This window comes from Fistularia commersonii, chromosome 5, assembly GCF_037954325.1.
Source record: "Fistularia commersonii isolate RoL2024-O1a breed Wild chromosome 5, RoL_Fcom_v1.0, whole genome shotgun sequence".
Classification (NCBI taxonomy): domain Eukaryota; kingdom Metazoa; phylum Chordata; class Actinopteri; order Syngnathiformes; family Fistulariidae; genus Fistularia; species Fistularia commersonii.
In genome coordinates this window covers 10,178,916-10,202,825 of record NC_141288.1, presented here as the reverse complement: position 1 = coordinate 10,202,825, position 23,910 = coordinate 10,178,916, and the positions used below count along the sequence as shown (strand labels likewise).

Sequence of the window (23,910 nt, the reverse complement as noted above, 5' to 3'; positions counted from 1 at the left end):
CAACTGGTGTCAGAAGTAAACTTACTGTCTATAAGTTCTTCTGGTGGAAGAAAAGTTATCCTCGCTGGCACAGTGTTCTGACGGTATGATTTTGACGGTGTGATTTTGCCTGATCAGGAAGCAGAGAGGGGTTTTACGGGTGCAGCTACCCTCCCGGGGGCTCAAGGTAACAGTCCACCAGGACCGGCTGGCACCCTACAGGGGTTCCGCGATGTCTGCGGGTGCCACGGGGAATGCCATACCTGTGGGACCAGATCTGAAAGCCAGCCCACAGAGTGACGTTAGCTGGGTCCTGCCTGTAGGCCCAGGATCATCCGCACATTCTGGGGAAACGTTCCGGCCCCAAGATACCACGGCGAGGGGACGACCAAGGAGGAGAAGACTTGTCCTGCTGAGGTTCAGTGACTTTGTTCTCGGGGTCGAGGACTCCACTTCGGGGAGGGTAGTGTAGCAAGTTACGAATGTTGGGATTTATGTTGATGCTTGTTTTCTGTGTGATTTTTGGGTTGCTGGGAATGATGTGCGTGAGCTTTGGGGTGCAAAGAAATCTGTGTTTTTATTCTGGGATTGAGCGGGAACAGTTAGTTATATTGCAGGTTCATGCAGCGTGGCTGTGGCTAACAAAAGCTATTGCTCATTCAACAGATGTTTTACCGTCACCCGGGTATTTTACCTAACTAAAAACGCTACAGTACGCCATATAATTGGCGAATAAAGTGATTCTGATTCTTCACCTCAATATATTACATTTGTGATTATTTCTTATACATCCATAAACCTTCTAGTGCCAATCCCAGCTGACATGGGGCAATAGATGAGAAAAATGTTTGATCAATGAGTCACTCATTCACACCTACAGATAACAGCCTTCAGCTCACCTGCTGCATGCTTTTGGACTGTCTGTGATATTGGGCGAACCCATAGAGAAACCACATAGGCACAAGTCCCTGCTAGTCATCGGATACTCAGGTGGTATAGTAAGTTTGTAAATCGCTGATACCAAAATGTGGAGTTTCCGTGGGGGGGGGGACTGGCCGGCGGAACCCCAGAATCCTATGCAAGTGATGATGACTGTTTGGAGCCTCTCGTGTTCTTTATTTGAGAATACCATTCTTGAATAGCTGTACAATGTTATGGTTGATGTGTGACACTAACCTGCACCGTGAGTTGTAACGGTGGGTGCACCCATAGTCTAATTGTTGGCGCTGAGAGACCACCCACGGATCTCACTGTTTTTTAAATTGTTGAATTAAAACCATCTCCTAAGGAGCATAATCCTAAGAACAAGTTATCCCTGATTCTGATTGTTACCTCATGAAACCCCTATTTGCCACAGCAAGGTGGAGTTATATGCTAGGTCCAGCTTTCTGAGACTTTATAGTGAGTTGACCTAAAAAGGGAATACCTCAAGCATAAAGATGAGCGGACAAGTGCCTGCGTGGCATAAACCACCAACAGCTAAAAGTAGCAGCTGAAAACCTACCTGTAAAAGGCTGGACTTAAGCACAGAAGTGCTCATCATTGTAGTACAAGAACAGGCACAAGAGCAATAGAGGCTAGGGCCTACTGCAGCAGGCAGGACCCAAGTGCAGATAGTTCAACACATCACAGCAGAATGCAGGCAGAAAAAGCAAACATAGAATGCCATAACCACTGGCCATGCCCATTTACAGTTGGTATGGTTCGAGGCTCTGTTAAAATTCGCGCGAGATTCACGCGCGGGAACGCATCACGTGATGGCAAAAGTACACCCAACTTTGTATTTTTCCAGTAACACCCCCAATGCACTAGCAATGACATATCCCGAAGGCCCGGAGGCCCAGTCCAAGACACAGCCTGGTACCTAGTTGCCCTCTTCCAAAGAGTGTGAAAAACAACTCCATATTAGGAAGTAACCTTGACCATCGAGATAGTGGTATAAATCGCTGCCACTCCCTGAGAGTGGAGCCGAAACCTCCTCATCTGCACATCCGACTGGACGCGCCTCAGCGGACATCTAGAGAGGGCGAACGATCCCCTCGGGGTGACATTCATTTCGGCCCGGGAATTCTCGTAAGTGTAAATTCTTGACCTCTAATAAACCACTCATTGTTTAAACAGTTCCTGACAGCTCTGATGTTTTTCTTGGATCACATCTGAACACACCGGGACAACAAACTCTGGTCCCGTGGCGGAGGCCACAAAAACGGACAAATTGGTGACCCTGACGTGATCATCAAACGACGTGATGGTCAACTAACGTGATCCTACTGACCTGATTCTCAGCAGGAGAAAAGCAGGCTTGAAGGTATTCGAGGACAGGAAACCGTTGATTCCACACAGTGCGCACAACTAAAGGTAAGCAGTTTCCTTTTCTAAAAACTGCGATTGGATATTTTAAATTATTGGAATCGGCGAGTGACCGTAATCTGATACAGTGTAGAGCTTGAAATTGGAAAAAAAAAAAAGAAAGAAATTGGAACTGGTTGAGCAAAGTGGAGAGAGGGGAAAATTGTGTGGAATCCAGAGTAATCGAAAGAAAGAGAAGTCCAGGTTGAGAGAACCTCCGGAGGAGTCGAGGACTCCCGGAGAACGGTGATTAATCTGTAATCAGTTGAGGTTTGGGAAACCTCTGAGACACTGTGAAACGAGTCAGTGGGAGATGATAACTTCACCTAGCGGAGTATCGGACATAGTGAGACAAAGGTCCGTGCTCTCCGTTAGTGTTCAATATACCCCCTCCGGAGAAAGGGAGGAGGTGATTTGATGTAAGATTAGTCGAGGTTAGGAGAACCTCTGAGACACTGTGGAAGAAGACAGTGGGAGTCGAGGACTCCACCTAGTGGATCAGCGGAACTGATCGCACCGTGTGGATCGCTAGTGTTCAAAATACCGTTCCCATTTTATCGTAAATGTTTGATTTTGTGTTGGTGTGAATGCTGTGCTGAATCGCTGAAGCAGCAGTGTCAGTGGAAACCTAACGGTGCAAACGTAAACTGGCAGCCTGTTGAAGTCGGCATGAAAGTGCAGATTGCTGTGTGAGTGAGAAAAGAAAAAAAAAAAAAGGGCCATAAGATGGCATCGGCAGAGGAGGGTAAAAGTGGCCCCCCCACCTTCGCCGAGAGATGGAAGTTGATTGTTGAAACGCTCACATCTGGGGCGTATACAACCACCCCCCAGATGATGACTCGGAGAGTCAAAAAATTTGAGAAAAAGGAGAAACAACGGACCTATTGGCCAAAGCCAGATTACGTAGGATCGCTCACAAGCATGTTTAAATCACAGTTGTCGAGCGGGAAGGCAGAAGTGTCCTATTACAAGACCAAGTGGGAGGGAGAATTCAGCCTGCCTAAGTGGAGACGCAGCACGCGGAAATGGGCCAAGAAAAGTGATATCGCCTCTGAGCGAGTGTGCATGTTATCGCACATCACAAATCTAGTGATGAAAATGGAAGGACAACAACAGAATGCAAAACCACAAATACAGAGATGCGCCGAAGCTGCAGCCCTTACAAGCACCCCAGTTGTACTTTCTGAAGAATCAAAAAAAGGAAACTCTGATGAGACGCAACTCTACCCTACCCTGCCCCCTCCTTACTCCACCCCCAGCGAATCCCCCGCAACTCCTCCAACCAGCCTCCTCCCATTGTTTCAAATTACTGGCACGTTAAAGGGAAAGGGAAAACTGTTGGAGAGTAATTCTAATTCATGCTGGTCTAAGTTAAAACCTGTAAAGAGGAGACTGAGGTTATCATAAGAAAATAACACAGACAAGCGACTATTCTTTTGTGCTCTGCAGAGGGGGAGACTCAGCGCGCTCTTTGGAGCCAAGATCCAGAGAATCCCACCGAGTTCCTCCTCGCTCGGCTTTTTATTGTGTGAAAGTGTTTTATTTACATATCAACATTCATTGGATAGTATAGTTCATGCATATGTTAAGTTGTCCAGGATGATATACAGGTGTGGGCAGGTTTCTGTCCAGAAGTGTTTATCCTTGTTTAGATTTACGTTTACGGGGGGTAGGTTCTTATCTAAAGATGTTTACGACCATTGGAATCTTGGAGGGCCCAATTCTTGTTAGAGGACAAAGGTCTTTTGTGCTCTAGCATGTCTGGCTAACTTCATGTGAGTAGTCGAAATAACATAGTTATAGAAATAGAGAGAAAACTCTAACAAAAACTGATCCCGACGGATGATGAAAACACTAATAGTGATGAGACAGATGACGGAAGTAAGGTAAGAGTGAAAGCCACACCGTCCGCCCCTCCCTCAGAACCAGGCAGCGCCTCACAGAAAGGACCGGAGGAAGTAGGCGCAGGCACTAGTTTCTGTAATGATGATGTCAACGAGCGTATGAGGAAGTGTGAAAACATGATGGAATATTGGACAGATGAGTATGACAGAAACAAAGCCCTACTGGCTGATGCTGAGCAAACTCATGAACGAGTGGAAACAGCCCTAAGTCACTGCAAGGACTTGTTGGAGCGAGCAAAATTGGAACAAGACAAAAGTGCAGCGCTAAAGTGTGTGAAGCGGTATCGATCAGAGGTGAAGCAAGCATGGGAAAATCACCAGAGGTATCGAGACATCTCAGTGGTGCTCTCAAATGAACCAGGACACCAGACAAACAAAACAACAATGCAGACAAAAGAAAGGCAGAGGGTGAAAGGTAAGTCAAGACGATTAAGTAAAGGTAAGGATGAAAAACAAGATGTTGTGATTAAAGGGCAAATGATAACATGGTCAAAGGCTAGAGCCGCAAGAGCAGGAAAAAGTTGTGGAAAGAGTAGATCCCACAGTGAGATGGAGAGCGGAATGGAGTCAGAGTGCACCGATGGTGATGATGATTCGGACAGAGCATGCCCATCTGGGAATAATACCCCAGAACCCGGGAAACTCAATATGATGCTCTTAGTGATAGATAATCAGGGCCAAGAACGTCATAAGCTCTATGCAATGACAGATGTGGCCGCTATAGTAGCCAGACTGCCCCCTACTGGCCAAGGTGGGGGAGCCTGGATCACGAAATTAATAGATGTCACTATGGGAACTAGCCTGGCCCTGGGAGACGTATGTAGTATCCTGGCTGCCTGTGGAGTTACCGCTTCCACAATTTCTGATATGGAAATGAAAGCTGGCACAATTGCTTTGGGACATGAAACACCACTGAGACAGGTGCAAAGTATCCGCCATAATGCCATTCGAGAGGCATTCCCCCGGAATTGGACTTATGCTGCTGCCATCAAATATTCCCCAAAAGAAGGCGAGTCAGGTGTGGTCTTCTTGATGCGAGCTGCGGGAGACTGGGAATCCGCAGTGGGTGTTTGCCCACAAGGCTCACCAGGTGATGTTGCGGTAGCATGGTTCCTGACGTCAGTGCTAAATGGTTTGCCAGATGCGGTATCAAGTACCCTGAAAGATGACCCCCTGTTGATGGGATGCGAGTGGACAGAATTCTCTCTGAAAGTGGCACATGCTGTGGACAGACATGCAGACAAACAGAAAAAGATTAAAGCCAAACATGACACAAAACAGAACTTGTTGATGCAACTCCAATTGAAAGAGGCGCAAAATAAAGCCTTGGAATTTAAGAGGGGTTTTCTACCTCCGGCTTCCCCAATACATGTCGCCCGAGAAGACTTCCCGATCAATTTCTACCAGCAGGCTTCGCCCAATCGCCCCCCGTATAACGGACCTCGCTTCCCTCAGTGAGGGAGAGGACGTGGCATGAGACAAGGCCCCCAAAGGGGAGGGTCTAACGTATTGGGTCCATGCTATTGTTGTGGAGAGATGGGACATCTCTGGCGATCCTGCCCGAACTTGCAGCAACAGTCTCCACTGCCCCAGCAGTGGAGTGGTTAACCCCCGCCTCATAAATGGCAATCTAATTGGCAGAACTCACAGACTGAGGGACATACAGGTCCAGTGATGCACCAAGCCCCGATGGCTTCCCTGGCAGCAGTGCCCATCGAACGACCAATAGGGCTGCCCAGCCCCAACGGCAGAAACACGGCTCAGATTCACGGTGAACGACAAGACAGTGCAGGCGTTAGTGGACACAGGAGCCACCGTCTCAACCTTGCCAACCGCACTGGCTCCGGAACCATCGTCTGCCTACCGTGGTAAGGGTCTCAGGGACTAGAACGGCTACGGTATCTTGTGCTACACAAACTTTATGTCACTCATTCCTCATTACCGACGCATGTCCCTTGCCACTTTGCGGCAGGGACCTACTTCTGAAATTAAGAGCATCCATCTTCTGCACACCGGACGGTGTCAAAGTCATGTTTCCGGATGGGACTGTAGTGGCATCAACAGTTCCAACTGAAGACACGCTGCTCATGGTTTCAGACAGGCCCCAGTTACAAGAGGAGGGAACACTGGCACACATCTACTGGATGCTTCTAGCACTGGAGACTGCTGAACGTCCAGGACTACTTTCTCCTTTTTATCGCTGGAAGCCGTGGATCACGGAAATGGGCACGTACAGCCCACCGCCAGATCCCCCGCATGTAACGATGTACTATACCAGGGAGGATGATGAGACCTATGCAGAGCGATGGGCTGCAGCCGCTGACCAAATTCCGCCTGTGTTGCATATGGGTGACATCATCGTGGGGGAACCGGGAGTAGCAGCGATTGTTAAATTAACACCTGAACAAATGGAATGGTATTGTATGTCCGATACAGCTGTGCCACATTGCTCGCTCTTACAAAACATCAAAGGTGAGGCCAAGAATTTAGGACCCATGGCTAAACAAGCGTCTCTGTTAATCGACTGGGTGCCTACCCAGACACCAAATGTTGTCTATTCTCTGTCGATAGCATATTATCGCATCATGTCGGAAACTACAAATTATTCCGCACCACAAGATATGGATCTAGAGAGATACCATGGACGAGAAAAAACTGACCACCCTGCCGCGGAAGCCATGCTATCTGGGATCCCTGACCATGTGTGGTCTAAGGGCAGTTTTGACGTAAGGATGATTGATACCCCGCCCGTCAAGCTTGCATTCAAACAGGACATAATTTGTAAGCCGCAATATCCACTTAAACCAGAAGCAGCGGAGGGAATCCGTGATACCATAATCGGTTTGATAGAAGCTGGTGTATTGATTCCCACAAATTCAGCCTCAAACACCCCATTGCTGCCAGTCAAAAAGATTGATGGAACCTGGCGAATGGTACATGATTTAAGAGAAGTTAATGCACAATGCATAACAGGTCTAGAACCAGTTCCTAATCCACTGGTTATTCTTAACACCATAACGCCAGCCCATACATGGTTTACAGTTCTCGATTTATCCAATGCCATCTTCTGTGTCCCACTTCATGAGGACAGCCGAGACCAAATCGCGTTTACATATGACAACAATAAGTATACGTACACCCGACTCCCCCAGGGCATGGCTAATTCTCCTGGTATTTTCAATCGTTGCCTATGTGCTTCGTTGAATGATGTACAACTCCCTGATGACGTTAGGTAAAAGAAACATTGGATGGTTGCATAGTATGCAGCCAATACAACCCTAAACCAGGAGTGAAGACAAAGTAAGGTCTGTTTCCACAACCAAACGCTCCAGGACACACAATAGTGATTGACCACACCGATATGGGAAGAGACAAAAGAGCGCGTGGTTATCAATATATGTTGGTAATAGTGGACGCCTTCTCCGGGTGGGTAGAAGCATTCCCCACCAAAAAGAAAGATTCCGGCTGTGTGATTAAAGCTTTGATCCAACATTATGTGCCGTACCACGGGTTCCCTAGAGAAATTCAGTCTGACAATGGCACACATTTCAAGAATGAACATTTGAGACAGGTAGAATCGCATTTCGGTATTAAACACAAGCATGGCTCAGTGTACCACCCCCAAAGTCAGGGACTGGTAGAGAGAGCAAACGGGGTTCTAAAAATGAAATTGGCAAAGATAATAGCAGGCTCCAAATACAAAATGACATGGCTCGAAGCGCTGCCCATTGCACTGCATGATATGAGAAATACGCCCCAAAATGACAGGCATGGTTATACGCCACATCAATTGCATACCGGGAGAGGATACGAACATCCAGCAGGGGAGGTTCCAACAGTTGCAGGGCCCCTTCCAGTGTTATCTAAAGCATACTGGACTGCACTAACAGATTCTGTAGCTTTTCTCTCTTCCCGCAGGCCTGAACCAGAGAAAGAGAAACCAGACCAAGACAACGAGACCCTCGACTGGGTATACATGAAGAGATTCAAGAACAGCTGGTGGACGCCCAGGTGGTTTGGCCCCCTCAGAGTGCGGCGTCAAACATTGCACAGCTTGCAAGTAGAGGGCCATAAGACGTGGTTCCACCTCAACCACTGTGCCAAGGCAGTCCCCCCTCCTCGAGACATTGTGATACCGGGAGACGACTGGATCTCCAGTGAGAGCGAGGACGAAGAAGAAGAGCCAAAAGGGGCGGTCGGGGACCCACCTCCGGCTGTCTGAAGAAATACACTGTTAGAGAAGTCGGTGAGACATGTGTGTACCTCTGCACTCACCGCGTAACACAATCCCGATGCATCACACGAAGAGGATTTCCACCAGAGGATCAAACATATAGAAAGATCATCAAGAACAAAGAGAACAGTTGTCCAACTGAGAGCGCACGGTGCAAGACCGACGCCTTGGAGCATCTGTGGGGAGTGCCTCACAAAAGCATAAGTTTTATTAACCTTTATGTAAAACCTAGAGTAACTCCTATTACGTTTTACTAACATTTTCCGCTATAAGCTTGACAAAAGAAAGAAAGATGGAAAGAAGGTTTATGCCCTGGCACCCCTTCAGACAGCTAGGTATATGTGGATTCCAAGGAACGCTATGTTTCCTTGTCGTTACAACAATATTAATAGCAGTCCCCACACTGTGGCTAGAACTACAGCAACCACCATGAATGTGTCAGACCACCCCCACAACATCCAGACCTCCGTTCCGACCCTCTTAACAGAAAAAGTACTGGTGAGACCAAAACGAAAAATTAAACAAGTAGAGGAGTTTCCATGTGGAAAATTGACGACACAAACACGAGGATTGGCGGTATGTGTAGCAAACCTGACCTTCGCAATCAGCATCCCATTGGTTACACTAAAATTATCTAATGGCTATAAAGGGTCGGCTTATGCTGGATACCAATGATATGCCACAGCAGCTCGAGGAATAAAATGGGGAGACACCTGTGCATTTTCAGGTAAAAAATGGAAACTGTACTGCACCTATTTTTGGGCCCAGCAATACTGTAAAAAGATGACCCTTACCGCCTCCCGGACTCATTTAAAAATGTATGTAAACAATACGGATGGTGCGTGGGGGACAAGCAAGCGTGGCCAAATTTCAGATAATTGTACTCATTTTTTTATGTGGCCCCGGGCCCACGGCAATGACCCACATGCAGAGGTAACAATTTGCATTATGCGCTCTGCACCAAATTCTACAACTAATGCCCACGGTATGCAAACGTCTGACAACGCCATTGCTCTGGGAATGCAAGCATCTGAAGGGCTAGTCTCTGCACAACTCTCAGCACCACAAACGATTATCAAATTTGAAACGGGGATGATAGATGAGAATGAATGGTTAGCCAATGCTATACTAGGAGCTAGAGCAATCACAAACCAAGCATGCATCTACTGTAGCAGTTACAAGCCTCAAGTATTGACAGTGCCCTCCCTGTTTTCGAATAAAACGTATCAACAATGCGTGTTAGATTAACATACGGAGAGAGGACTCCCGAGCTCTTGCTCAGGAGTACTACCAGATGCAGAAAAGATTTTCCCCATCTCTGACCTCTCTCCACCTCCACCGTTGATCATGACCCAAATGAATCATACATGCACCCAATGAACAATTGGCAACACAGACGTGGGAAATCTTACCGCTGCCCGACGCACGTTAATTATTAACGTAAATCAGATTAGCACTTATAATTCTTTCCCAGTGGCCAGGAGCGATCTGTGGTGGTACTGTGGGAAGACAGCATTATACCCAATCTTACCACACAGTTGGACAGGTACATGCACTATTATAGCTTTAACTGAAACCCAGTCTGTGATCCCCATAACAGTAAACCAGAAAGAGGCTTTACTCAAAAAAGACGATACTGATACGAATTCGCTATTGAGAACCAAAAGGTTGGAAACTTACGTTCCTGTAGCCCCTGACACCACCTATATAGATTCTATCGGCGTACCCCAGGGGGTTCCAAATGAATATAAACTAGCAGACCAAATAGCAGCAGGCTGGGAATCATTCATCTGCCCGTGGGCAACTATGAACAAGAATGTAGACCGGACAAATTTCATTCACTTCAATATGCAACGACAAGTAAATCTATCACACAATACAATAGCAGGGCTAGCCTCCCAACTCCATGCAACTTCCCTTACAGTGTATCAAGTTCGTATCACCCAGGATATGATGTGGGCTGAAAAGGGAGGAGTGTGCTCTTTATTTGGGGATAAATGCTGTATGTTTATACCAAACAACACTGCGCCTGATGGATCGGTGTCTCGAGCCCTGACGGGACTGAGAGCACTGTCCATAAAGTTAAAAGAATCCTCGGGAGTGGATATCCCATTGGCAAGATGGTTGGAAACACCTTTGGCAAATGGAAAAGCCTCTTCGTAGGCATTGGTACCTCATTATTAACAGTTGTAGCAATATTTGTACTCTGCAGATGCTGTTGTATCCCCTCTCTTAGATCATTCTTGATTAGGGTCATAGAAAAAGCAATAGACAAGCCCCCACCTTACGACCATGCTGTCAGGCAAGCCCTCCTTACAGTAGAAGATCCTTTTAACGACGAAGATGCATCGCCAGAAGAAATAACTAACAGAATGGAAATGACTTTTCGCATGTAAAACTTTTTGTAATGAGTGTGGTGTGACAAAGTCACACCAAGAGAGGGACTGTTAAAATCCCAAACCACGATCAAATTGTATTCTGCTTTTTTCATTGTATATGTCTCATCTCATGTAATGGCTGCCCAGGCCAGGGAGCCGAGCGGAGAATTTCCCTGCACTATTGATCAAACAAAAACATGTAACAAGGCCAGCAGGTTTTTCGCTCCACTCAAGTTTACATTTTATATGACATGTAGTTTTTCTTACTAAGTTCACATTTTATATGATATGTAGTTTTTCTTATCACCTACAAAGTTTATATTTTTGTATAACATGAAGTCTTTCGTTCTACATACAATGCTTATATTTTGTGTGACATGAGGATTCTCACGTCAAGAGAGGGACTTGCAAAATTCCCTACCTTAAGTCAGAATTCCTGTGTTACCAAGTGTACTTGCAAAAACTGTTAAAATTCGCGCGAGATTCACACGCGGGAACGCATCACGTGATGGCAAAAGTACACCCAACTTTGTATTTTTCCAGTAACACCCCCAATGCACTAGCAATGACGTATCCCGAAGGCCCGGAGGCCCAGTCCAAGACACAGCCTGGTACCTAGTTGCCCTCTTCCAAAGAGTGTGAAAAATAAACTCCATATTAGGAAGTAACCTTGACCATCGAGATAGTGGTATAAATCACTGCCACTCCCTGAGAGTGGAGCCGAAACCTCCTCATCTGCACATCCGACTGGACGCGCCTCAGCGGACGTCTAGAGAGGGCGAACGATCCCCTCGGTGTGACATTCATTTCGGCCCGGAAATTCTCATAAGTGTATTTCTTGACCTCTAATAAACCACTCATTGCTTAAAAAGTTCCTGACAGCTCTGATGTTTTTCTTGGATCACATCTGAACACACCGGGACAACAAACTCCGGTCCCGTGGCGGAGGCCGCAAAAACGGACAGCTCTCAGAGTGAGAACCGAAGACACCTTCTAAGGTTATTCAGAAGATTATTTGTGATTTCCAGAGACAGACTGACGAACCTGTTAATTGCAAGGCAGGCAGACATTCTGCTCACCAGAAGACGGCAGCAGGGATAAATATTGAATTCCTGACAGACAGCAGTATTTGTGAGAAGGACTACAGTGGTTGATTAGTTGGGTCGGCAAGTGGATAGGTAGGTTCACTACGAGTTTCACTTATTTCACGCCGATGTAACACGACAGCGGAACCAACAAAATTGTGGGTAAAGTCGGTCACACTGACGGAAGATTATTAATGACGGACTTTCACCCAGCGCTGCGAACTTCTTCCTTACATAATAACAGACCTTTAACTGTAACCCCGTTAAATTTTCTAATTGTTGGATGTGCAATGTGTCTATGAGTGAATGGATAAACATTTCAGATTACGCTATGCTGCGATTTTTTTTTTTCTGTAATACAGGAACTGAATGCCTCCGACCAATAGGCACCCAGAAGAGAACGTGACGTAGATGGAAGTCCGGTGAAGGTGAATGCATGCTAGCCCGCTATCGCTTCTAAATGCGCAAATATCGATATTTATTCAGAGTAAAAAAGGTGTTATACTAACGAGGACTATTTGCCAAACGGAGCACGACAACGTGTCTTTATAGCTACCCAGGCTTCAGGCTCCGGTAAGATCCAGCGGTTCTAAACTCACAGTGCTCCCGTTCACATCACTGACATGCAGTTACAGCTAGCAGACATGCTCTTGACATTATCGAAGGTTTCCAAGACGTTAAGTTTTGAGAACAGCCACAAAGCTGTGTTGAAATGTAAAATTACAGAGAAATCGATGTATCTGAAAGGCTACGGTTTCCTCATCCTTGGAAACTACAGGGCGAAAATTCAGCGTTTGGTTTATTAGGGTAAACTGTTTCTTCACATTGAAAATTGATAATACAAACCGACAAAATCAACAAAAGTTTTCTCTTGGTCGCTCAAATATTCGAAAAACGAAAGGGGGCTTTTTGATCTAAAGAACTTGGTGTCAATTTCAAATATATATATATATATATATATATATATATATATATATTATATATATATATTTTTTTTTAATAATGCTAGTAACCATACTCAGTAAGATATCGCCTGCAAATAAATAGAAAGGTATCTCAGTTTGGCTGCTGATTGCCTACTGAAATGTGCAACACATAACCTGAAAACCCGATATATAAATATTGGAGGGCATACACAATATATAAATATTTCAATGGTTCACTACTCTGCCTTGAAATTGACAACTTTATGATTACTTTTAATCTGAATTGGCCAAAAACTTGTAATTTATCAAACTTGTTGTGAATTTTCAGATTATGCAGAAAGGTTGTATCAGGGAAATTATTCTCTATACAGTAATTAAACACTGGTAGTCAGAAAATGTGTCATAGATAATAAATAATTTCAATAAAATATTTTTTATCGAAAATTTTTATCATTATTTTTCAGCAAAGTTGTGAATTGATAAGTTTCTGACATGTAAATGAGGAAGGAACAAGACAATCAAAATTATGGAACATGGTTTGTCTTCATGTCTCTTTTCAGCCGTGATGGCGGGTCTGTCTAACTATGCCATTCGAATGGCACGACTCAGCGCTCAGATCTTTGGAGAGGTCGTTCGGTCCACGGACTCTAAATCCATGAAGGTGGTCAAGCTTTTTCAGGAGCCCCCACTGGCCAAACGGAAGGAGGTGTATAACTGGTACCCCCAGCACAAGATTTACTATGCCATGACCCAGAGGCTGCGCTTTATGGGGCTTTTCAGGTCAGCAAAACTAAATGGCCCAGTCTTTTCTAGAACACAGAGAGCTGGGAAACCAGTACAATAGTGCTATATTTATTAAACATATATAATGATTGCTGCATGGATTTGGATTTATTTTAAGATGCTTCTGTAAAACTTGTGGCTCCGGGATTAATAGTTCTAACATTGAGTCAAATACATTTTTTGAGACATTTTTTGGCAGTTATGATCTAACTGCAGGCTAAATTCTGCATAGCAAAAAAACAAATAAAATAAAAGGAAAAATTGTAAAGGAAGATATATCAATATTTCATAGATATAGAATTCATTCCATTTGTAAGTATAAGATCACAGACCACAACAATCAATTAGCAGGAGCATAACATTATTTTCCTCTTTGTCCACAGAGATGAACACGAGGACTTTAAAGAAGAGATGCGTCGTTTGAGGAAACTGCGAGGAAAGGGGAAGCCAAAGAAGGGAGAGGGGAAAAGGGCGACAAAGAAGAAGTGACTGCAACACTCCACCTCAATGCTCACAGACTCGAACACCAATGAACTGCATATGGCAGTGTTTGTTCCACCACAGAGCCATTCCCACACATAGTACCTGTATGGAAGTTTTCACTGGCATCATTACAGTGTGTGACTGTGGGTTTGTGAAGATACAACAAGTTATGCCAGTGATCATTTTATCAGTTTCTTCTCATAGCTGGACTAAATGTTCTTGCAGGGCAATAAAATAGCTGCGTATCCCTTGGCTGGTTCCTCTGTCACATAACATGCAACTTATTTAAAAATGATTCAACCCAAAGATGGAACAAAAGTGCTGCCTCAATAATCAGAAAGAAATTAGTTACAATTGGCTAAACAAGATGTGCATATATACTAATGGTACTTTTTTTTTTTCAATTTATTGTCCTGTAAAGCACTTTACATGTGTTGAGTACTTTGCAGTACCTGGCCATAATTTATTTGAGAGGTGTGGGAAAGAAATACATTGCTAATAAAAAAGATCTTAATGCCCAGCAGGCAAGGTATGGAATACCAGGTGATCCCAGGACCCAACTTTGAGAGCCAAGGCTATATAGCATGAATCATAAAGTCTCAATGTTAAAATGTTAACTGGGAACAACAATGGCTTCTGCAACTAGAAAAGGTCATCACAGAAGTCTCCTTGCTGTAGTGTCTAAACCTGATCCAATGGTAAGAGTTCCTGATATTTAGATTATCTAGTGCAGCATTGTGCTTTTAACATAGGCATGCTAACCCAAAGAGACCAAAACATTTCACACACTGTTCTATTTCACATCCATCAAATTTTCTGCAAAAAGAGCAGCGGCAATAATTTGACTGTGATCCAAGTGCATTATGCATTACTTTGGTTTAGGTCCTATCACAAAGCTCACCTGAGAATCCAAAAATTTGGAAATTCAGCAGGAGAAGCAGTAGGTGGTGCTAATTCTGTATTTGCCTTCCAATATTACCTCAGCTGAAGAGCGTAGTGAGGAATTATATGAAGGTAGTAGGGGTTAGAGAGGAGAATACAGAGAATAGAGTTAGATGGACCCCTAAAAGGAGTAGAAGAGGAAGAGATGTCATCATATATGGGAGACCAGGGTGGCTGTTTTAAATTCAATAAAGCATTACATTGTTTATTTGCATCTACATGATGTTTTGAGGAATTTGAATGCTAAGTGGTCCCCACTGTTTTGAAACATAAGAAACAAAACAAAAACATGTTTATTATTACCTAATTGAAATTATATATGTTTCATTTATTCATTTTAAAAGCACAATTAGAAATAAAGCAACAAGGCACAGAAAAGAAAATGTGGTATTTTAAAGGAGTTAAACGAAATATTTTAAATTACCACCAGAAAAATTATATTTTTTGAGATCCCCGACTTGTTAGTCCTAATAGAACAAGGTATAATAACAATAACAATGGTGTTACACCGTGAAGCTCATGGGTCCAGTGGGAGAGTCAGAAAAGCATGCATATTCATACATATAAGACTTCTAACAAAGGCCAGACACAGTTTTAGTGTTGTTTCTACTTTTGTGTCTCGTAATATGTTTTTGCAAATGGTTTTTAAACAATGTGAGTGACAGTACTTTGACAATTTGAAAGGTAAGGTGTACTGGATGGTTGCGAAACCAGCTATGTTGTATGTTTCAGTGACAGTGCCATTTAGAAAAAAACAGGAAGCAGGAAAATATTGAGGTTCTCTTTTGAAATGAAGGGGATGTTTCATCAGACATTATGAAGATTAAGTCAGAGAGGCCTCACTAAGATGGTTTGGGCATATACAGAGGAGGGACATTTATTAAATGGGTAGAAGGATGCTGAGGGTGGAACAGTGACACAAGGACTAAAGAAGTCCAAAGAAGAGTTCTGTGGATGGAGTTAAAGAGGACACAAAGTTAGTTGGCATGAGAGAGGAGGGTGTAGAGAATAGGGTCAGTCGGAGGCAGGTGATTTGCTGTGGTGAGCCCTGAAGGCTGCTGCCTTCAGGGCTCACCACATATAAAGGACGAGGATAGTCCCCCAATTTCCAGTAATAATTCTGTTTTCAACTTTTGGATAGTTTCATATGATTTTGCTCATTGTTCTATATGTTTCATGCTTAATTTAGAGCCCCCACAGCTTGTTTCCCCAAATTCTTTTTTTGATCATTGCTTTTAAATGTCATTTTTATTTTATTTCAACGACAAGGAAAAGCAATTAAGATGTGAGGAAACTCTCACAGACTCTGGGAGAACATGCAAACTCCACACAGAAAGGTCTCCTCTTGGAATCAAACCAGTATCCTTTGTGCTGTGCTGCCTTAGTGTATCATTATATTATATTATATCATTTGATCCATTCCATGTAAACGCTAAGTTCAGGTGATTTGTTGCATATGTCTGGCTTACTTTCAATCAGAGTCTTGTTTGTTGTTGTTTTTTTACTTAAAAAGAGATATATTGTAATGACTGCGGTACTGTTAGTTCTGAGTTCTGTATTTTCCGACTGACTATGAGGGTGTTTTGGGGTTGCGACGGAGCGAGGAAGCATGGTGGAAAGAGTGAGCGCGGAGACGGAAGATAAGTGAAGCCGCTGTTGTTTAATTGTGAAAATGAAGATAAAGTTTGTTAACCGCTAAATCGTCACTGTTGGGCACGTCCATGTGGACATTACAATATCTAAGAAAATTTTGTTCACAAGAATAGAGAAATAATGAAAAAAAATAAACATGGAAGTTTGAGGTGATCATTTATGGCTACTTTTGAACTCAGTGGTGACAAGTTTTTATTAAATCTCATTTCATTTTCAAGATTTTAAACTCATGATGTTGATGATGATGATTTCTAATTCATTTTCACACACACACACACACACAAAAACATATATATATATATATATATCCGTGTGATGACTATCGCAGGTTGCACAACGTGACCGCAAGCGACTGTTACCCCATTCCATACATATAGGACTTCTCCGTGTGGCTGTCAGGCGCAACCACGCACCAGGTCGAACTGATGCGTGGTTATCACCAGGTATTCCTGCACGCGGAGGACGTGCCCAAGACCGCGGTGATCACCCCATTTGATTTGTTCGAGTTTCTGCGTATGCCCTTTGGGTTGAAGGGAGCCGCCCAGACCTTTCATGGACTCGGTGCTGCTTGATCTCCCTTTCGTTTTCGTTTCCCTTGATGACATTCTGGTGGCCAGACCATTAGCCGATGTACCCCTGGAGCACCTAACTCTGGTTTTCTCTCATCCGAGCATGGCCTCATTATCAACCCAGCAAAGTGTCTGTTTGGTCTGTCGGTGGTTGATTTCTTGGGGCACCGCACTTCACCGCAAGACGCAGTTCCATTGCCGTCAAAGGTGCAGGCGGTGACTGATTTCCCGAGCCCGGCATCAGTCGAGGTGCTGCAGGAGTTTTTGGGCATGGTCAGTTTTTACAACCGTTTCCTCCCTCATGTTGCCCACCTTCTTCGGCCGCTGTATGAAGCTTTGCATTCCAGACGTGCAAAGGACAGGGTTGACTGGACTCCGGAATGGTTCAGGCTTTTGACAGAGCCAAGCACGCCCTAGCGAATGCAGCCCTCCTCGCCCATCCTGCTCCCACAGCTCCGATAGCACTGACAACTGATGTGTCTGACGTGGCAGTGGGGGCTGTGGTTGAACAGTGGGTGGCAAATGCCTGGGAGCCTCTTGTATTGTTTAGCCACAGACTGAGGGACAGCGAATGTAAATACAGTGATTGTGATAGGGAGTTGTTTGCCCTGCATCTGTTTACAGGTCACTTCCGTTTTCTTCTGGCGGGCCGCTCCTTCTCAGCGTATGAGGATCACAAGCTGTTGACTTTCGCCATGTCAAGAGTTGCTGAGCAGTGGTCTATCCGCCAGCAGTGACACCTTGCGGCCGTGTCTGAGTTCACCACAGAAATTAGGTATGTGGCCGGAAAGTTCAACCCTGTTGCGGATTGCTTGTCGCGGGTTCCCGAGCACGGGTCTTGTGATGGAAGATGTGGCTGTGCGGGATGGTTGCCCCGCCCTTCTCTGTGACATCTCTACTGGCCGGCCCCAGCCAGTGGCTCCCGAGGTTTGCCGACGCTGAGTTTTCGACTCTGTGCACTCACTCTCACACCCAGGGGTCCGAGCGTCAGAAAAACTTGTGAGCGCCAGATTTGTCAGGCCTGGCATTCATTGGGATGTAAAGGAGTGGGCTGCCTCGTGTGTGGCATGCCAGTACACCAAAGTTCATCGGCATGTTAGAGCACCCTTTGAGCCGTTCCCTAATCCGGCCAGGCGTTTTGACTACGTCCATGTTAACCTGGTGGACCCCCTACATCCTTCGCAAGGTTTTACCCACCTCCTCACTGTAGTTCATCGGACAAATAGGTTGCCGTAGGTGGTCTCGTTGTCCTCCACTGCTGCTGCGGACATGCCTCGAGCATTTCTGTCTTCTTGGGTTGCCCGTTTCAGCATCCCGTCAGATATTACTTCAGACTGGGGTCCGCAGTTCATGTCAACGCTCTGTTCAACGTTGGCTGGGTCTTTGGGGACGTCAGCGCACCGTGTGACGGCGTACAGCCCTCAGATCAATGGCTTGTTTGAGCGACTTCACCAGTCCCCGAAGGCAGTGTTGCGGGCTATGCTCTCGGGCAACAATTGGGTAGACCGTTTGCCGTGGGACTGACTTGACTCTGATTGTTATCCCTAAACCCCCGCTCACCACAGTAACATTTATACTGTACATTTATACTACCCCCCTTAGTGGAATCCTCAACCCTGAGGACAAACTCTCACACATAGGCGGCACACGTCTTTTCCTTCTTGGTCGTTCTCTTGGCGTGGTATCTTAGGGCCGGGTTGTTTTGCCAATTGGACCGTTCGGACGGTCCTGGGCTTGCAGGCAGAGGACCCCGCTCACATCCTCTCAGGCTTGGCTGTCGGACCTGGTCCCTCGGGTGTATTCCCCATATTCCCCCCAGGTGTCACGGAGCGCCTGTAGGGTGCCAGCCAGTCCTAGTGGAGTGCTACTTTGCGCCCCCGGGAGGGTAGCTGAACCCAATAAACCACCTCTCCCTCTCTTGTCCCAGGACAAGACATGGCCCCATCCAATGACTGTCCAGTTTGGGGCATATGACCATCTTCATTTCGGCGCGTACACCCACACCAGCTCCCCAACTGTGAAGTGACGTTCCTCTGCGCACAAGTCATAATTCCCTTTCTGGCACACACCTGCAACCTGCATTTGCCTCTGAACGTAAGCGTACACTGAATCGAAATGATCCTGCAGCTGCTTGGCGACCAGCAGGGATGGGTGGTGCATCCGCTGCCTTTCCAAAGGCCAACTCTGCTGGTGTTCTCAACTCCCTGCTCAACATGAGAAGAGTATGCGTGCATGCAGAGGACTCCTGGATCGCTGTGCAGCATGGCATCAAAACAAGGGGTGAGTGCAGATCCCAGTCCAGCTGGTGGATGTCAGCATGGATAACTGCTCCCCCAGAGTACGATTGAACCTCTCCACTAAATCCGTCACTCAAGGGTGGATTGGTATTGTGTGGGTCTTTGTGATGCCCAAGCGAGACCACATTGTGGCAAACACTTTGGATTCAAAATGTCTTCCCTTGTCACTATGGATGGATTCCGAGACACCCGGCTAAACTTCCCCCAAGCAGTGCATCTACTATTGTCTCTGCTTCCTGATCAGGCAGTGCGTAGGCCTCGGGCCATTTCGTGAAATAGTCCACTGCAGTGAGTATGTATCGATTTCCTGTCTCTTTGCCCAACAACATCAACCCCCAGCCACGGCATTGGCTCTCCCACTGGAAACTGTTGTAGGTGGGCCCTGGACTGGCCCTGTGGGCCCTTGGGAGCAGTGCAGATGTCACAGCACCAACAAAAGTCCTCCACATCTGCTCTCATCTGGCCCAAGGGGAAGGCCTGGTGCAGGCGCTGGAGGGTTTTTGTCACTCCAAAGTGGCCTGACCTAGCAGTGCCATGCATGGCTGCCAAGACTGGCCCCTGCATTCCCTTAGGCACCTCTATCTGCCATCTTTTCTACCCAGTAGCTGGCTCCACCCATGCTCTCTGGAGTGTGTGAACTTAGCCCACAGTCCTCTTGTCCGTGGTGAGAAAGCTGCCACCTCCTCCCAGGGAACATCATTAGCCACTGCAGGTAAGCATGGCCAGTGTGTAAGGTAAAGGGCTGGGCACGCAGGTACTATTTAAAGTGTTGCATAGAAAATACTGCAGCAAGCAGCTCCCTGTGTGTGACACAATATCTCTGCTCTGGTTTGCTCAGGGCTTTTCTGTAGTAGGCCACTACCCTCTCTCCCTCAGGCCACATTTGAGATAGGACAGTCCCTACCCCTTCCGCACTCGCATCTATGTCCAGAACAAAGTGTAATTCTGGGTCAGGGGGTGCAATGATTGATGCGCTTGTCGGGGCCTGCTGCAGTGTTGGAAAAGTTCTGTTACAGTCATCTGACCAGACGAAAGACTGGTCTTTATGCAGATGCCTGTACAGGGGAGTAACAATGCATGACCCCCCCCCATGAAAACTTTCTTTAATAGGAAGCAAGTCCTAAAAGACCCTTGAGTGGCGCCTGGTCTGCTGGGGTTGGCCCGTCACATATGATGCTTACCTTCTCTGTGGTGCCAATTCCCTCGCACCCAACCCGATGACCCAGGAAGGTTACCTCCTGGGACAGCAATTTGCACTCATCGGGATGCAGCTTCAGGCCTGCCACCTGGAACTGTTGCAGCACCGGGCGCTTTGCAGCCATAGTTGTGTTGAATGAGCTGCCATGGCCAAGGATATCGTCAAGGAAGGCGTTCAAGGAACACCAGACACTCAGAGTGAAACATACCTGCTAACCTTACCATAAGGTGCTCAAAGGTGGCTGGAGCATCGCAGAATCCAAAGCGAAGCCTTGAACTGCCACAGTCCTTTTCCTGTGCAGACCACTGTCTTGGGCCAGGCCTCAGCAGAGTTGAACCTGCCAGTATCCACCCGTTAGGTCAAGGGAGGAGAACCAGGAGGACCCCGCCACCAGATCCAAGCACCCGTCGATGCATGGGAAGAGACATGAGTCTTGACCTCATTGAGCCGTTGATAATCGAAGCGCCACTCGCTCCCCTTCTACGCACACTGCATCTTGGTCAGTGCCTGCTCTGCTGCTTCCTATCGGCCCAAGGGGAGGCGGCGTGGACACTGTCCTTTTGGTGCAGCAGTGCCTGTATCGATTGAGTGTTGCACCGGGGAAGTCTTACCCAGCTTCGCCTCATCACAGGGGAAGCAGTTGTGTAACTCTGTCAACAGCTGCCAAAGCTGGTCCTGCTGTTGTGTGTTGAGGTTCTCTGCACTCCTTTGCCATACCTCATGCAGTGCTTTTGTTTTTTTTCGCCTCCCAGCCTGGTATACTTCCTCAGTCCCCAGGCTTCAGCGCTGGGGGCCCCTGGGTGCCTGCAGGAACAGCTGGGAGGCATGCGGCCTGCTCTGGCCATTGACGAATATCCGGGAATGTTGCATCATGTGTAGCCTCCCGCAATCTCTGATGTCTCTCCCCGACGTAACAAGCGTGGGGTCCTTGAGGCCGAACTGCTGTATGCCGGGTATCTAGAGCCCTATATTCACCACTTGTCCATCACTAAAACTCAGAGTAGCTTTACTTAGGTGCAACTGGCGGCCCTTCCCTCACAAAAAGTCCAGTTCTAAAATGCATGCGTCTTGTTCATCTGCTACTCACACGGTATGCTCTCATGGTCCGCCCCCCAACTGTGACCCTAAGCAGGCCCCACCCCTTCACTGGTGCTAGCTCACCAGTAACTGTTCAAAGTTGAACTGTTGTTCCCCTGCAGCTGTTTCCTCACAGGCGTCACCCCAGGTCTTACCACTGTGACTGTTGATCTGGTGTCAACCAATGCTGTATATGGAACCCCCTCTATGCAGATGGGGATATGGCAAAAGTCCGAAATGGAACTCCTCCCAGCCACTACCAAGTCCCAACTTCTGTCCCTGCAGTCATATAGGGCACGGCTATGCTGAACTGGGTCCCACAACTGGGTCATGTTGTGGGGTCATGCTGCGTCCCGCCTACTGTGACCCCAACTCCATTTCCCACAGCCTTAGCCATAGCAAGGTAGTTTCTTTTCAGGTGTCCGACCCGACCACAGCCCCAGCAGAGGCATGCCTAGCCCTCTAGCTGCGTCTGCTGGACTGCCACGTGTGTTTGCTGGCAACGCTCCACAGCCAAAGTGAGGCCCTTGATAATTTCAGCCACCTCATCCACCCATGGTGGTCACAGGACAGTCATATCACACTGGGAGTGCCCATCACCAGTGTCCTTCACGCAGTGATCATCGACATCCCTCTCTCCAGCGCATATTCCAGGGCGTCAGTAAGGGTGTGGGGGCGAGATCAGGAGGGGAAAATGCTCTGATAAACTGTTCACATGCCAATTCGGTTTGCACTGTGTTGGGAATGTGCGCACATGCCCGCCGTGTCAGCCCCTCAATATCATTTGCAACTCCGATATTAAGAGCTCCGAACGAAAACACTGTCCAAAGCGCGTCCCTCCCAAGTGCCACCCTTAAGTGTGCTGCAATTAGCTCTCTCACTTGGGTCTAAAAGAAGCAGGCAAGACAAAGCATCGTCCGTCAGAGAAAGGGCGAGCTGGAGGGCATTTTGCTCATCAGCCCAGCCACTTGCATGAGCTAACAATTTGAACTGAGCATGGAAAGCATCCCAGTCCAATTTTCCAGCGTATTTAGGACTTTTATTATCTCCACTGGTGCTTTCAGTCCATGGGCACCACCATTTTTGTTTACATCCTTGCCAGAGGTGTTGCCTGACGTCATCGGTGCGCAGGGAAAACACTCTGCTAACCTTTCCCATCCCCCCAGAAGCCACTAAGCAGGGCTCTTCACAGAGCGCTGATTCACTCTTCACTTTGGTGTGTTTCTGACGACGAGTGTCAAACTGTGTGTCCCCCCCAGTGTAGAGCAAGCATACCCTTCTTCCTCCTCCTCCATCATGATGCACACCGGACAATCCATCACACCGTCAGAACACTGTGCCAGCGAGGATAACTTTTCTTCCACTAGAAGAACTGAAAGAACAGCAAGTTTACTTCTGACACCAACTGTAGCATTTTAGTCAGGGAAACACCCGGGCGATGGTAAAACGTCTGTTTAATGATCAATAGCTGTTGTTGGCCACAGTCACACCACACGAGCCTGCAATATAACTAACTGATCCCGCTCAATTCCAGGTAAAAAAAAACAGAGTTGATTGCACCCCAAACCACACACACATCATGCCCAGCAACCCCAAAATCACACAGAAAACAAGCATCAACATAAACCCCAACATTCGTGACTCCCTACAATACTGTAAAAACAAATTTCTTTATTGTATAAGTGTTTTATGGTATTTTTAGGCTCAAGCTAGATATCTTTTTCTTAATTTATGATGATATTAAATGGGTGTGTCCTTCGTCAGACTTTGTCGAAACTGTTGAACCGAACATTCCTGGTTAGATTCCTGGCTCCTCCTGGTGTGTCGAAGTGTTGTTGAGCAAGACACTGAACCCACAACTGCTTCCCTGGCGCTGATCGACGGCATGCCTACTGCTCATGGTTCATCCATGATGGGTTAGTTGCAGAGAACGAATTTTCCCACGGGATTAATAATGGATTTATTATAATTAAAAGGTGACACAGGCCTCCTGATAAAACAAAAAAACAAATAACACCAAACAACATCAAATGTGCCCTCAAACCAAACGTTT

At 46.4% G+C, this 23,910-nt stretch overlaps 1 protein-coding gene and 1 long non-coding RNA gene across 3 annotated transcripts; both read left to right on the top strand.

Moving 5' to 3' along the window:
* Nucleotides 1-1,956: 1,956 nt before the first annotated feature.
* Nucleotides 1,957-11,725, top strand: LOC147234045 (uncharacterized). Of its 2 annotated transcripts, XR_015106155.1 has the most exons (3): nucleotides 1,957-2,052; nucleotides 2,269-2,337; nucleotides 8,151-11,725. It is a non-coding gene; the product is annotated as an uncharacterized LOC147234045 (long non-coding RNA). The 2 variants fall into 2 exon arrangements; XR_015106154.1 differs by having other exon boundaries at nucleotides 1,971-2,337.
* A 610-nt stretch (nucleotides 11,726-12,335) lies between these two features.
* Nucleotides 12,336-14,368, top strand: mrps33 (mitochondrial ribosomal protein S33). The gene is made up of 3 exons (XM_086146140.1): nucleotides 12,336-12,502; nucleotides 13,416-13,635; nucleotides 14,022-14,368. Exons 2-3 carry the CDS (start codon nucleotides 13,421-13,423, stop codon nucleotides 14,125-14,127), a joined length of 321 nt encoding a protein of 106 aa, XP_086002266.1. The 5' UTR covers nucleotides 12,336-12,502; nucleotides 13,416-13,420; the 3' UTR covers nucleotides 14,128-14,368.
* Nucleotides 14,369-23,910: the final 9,542 nt, after the last annotated feature.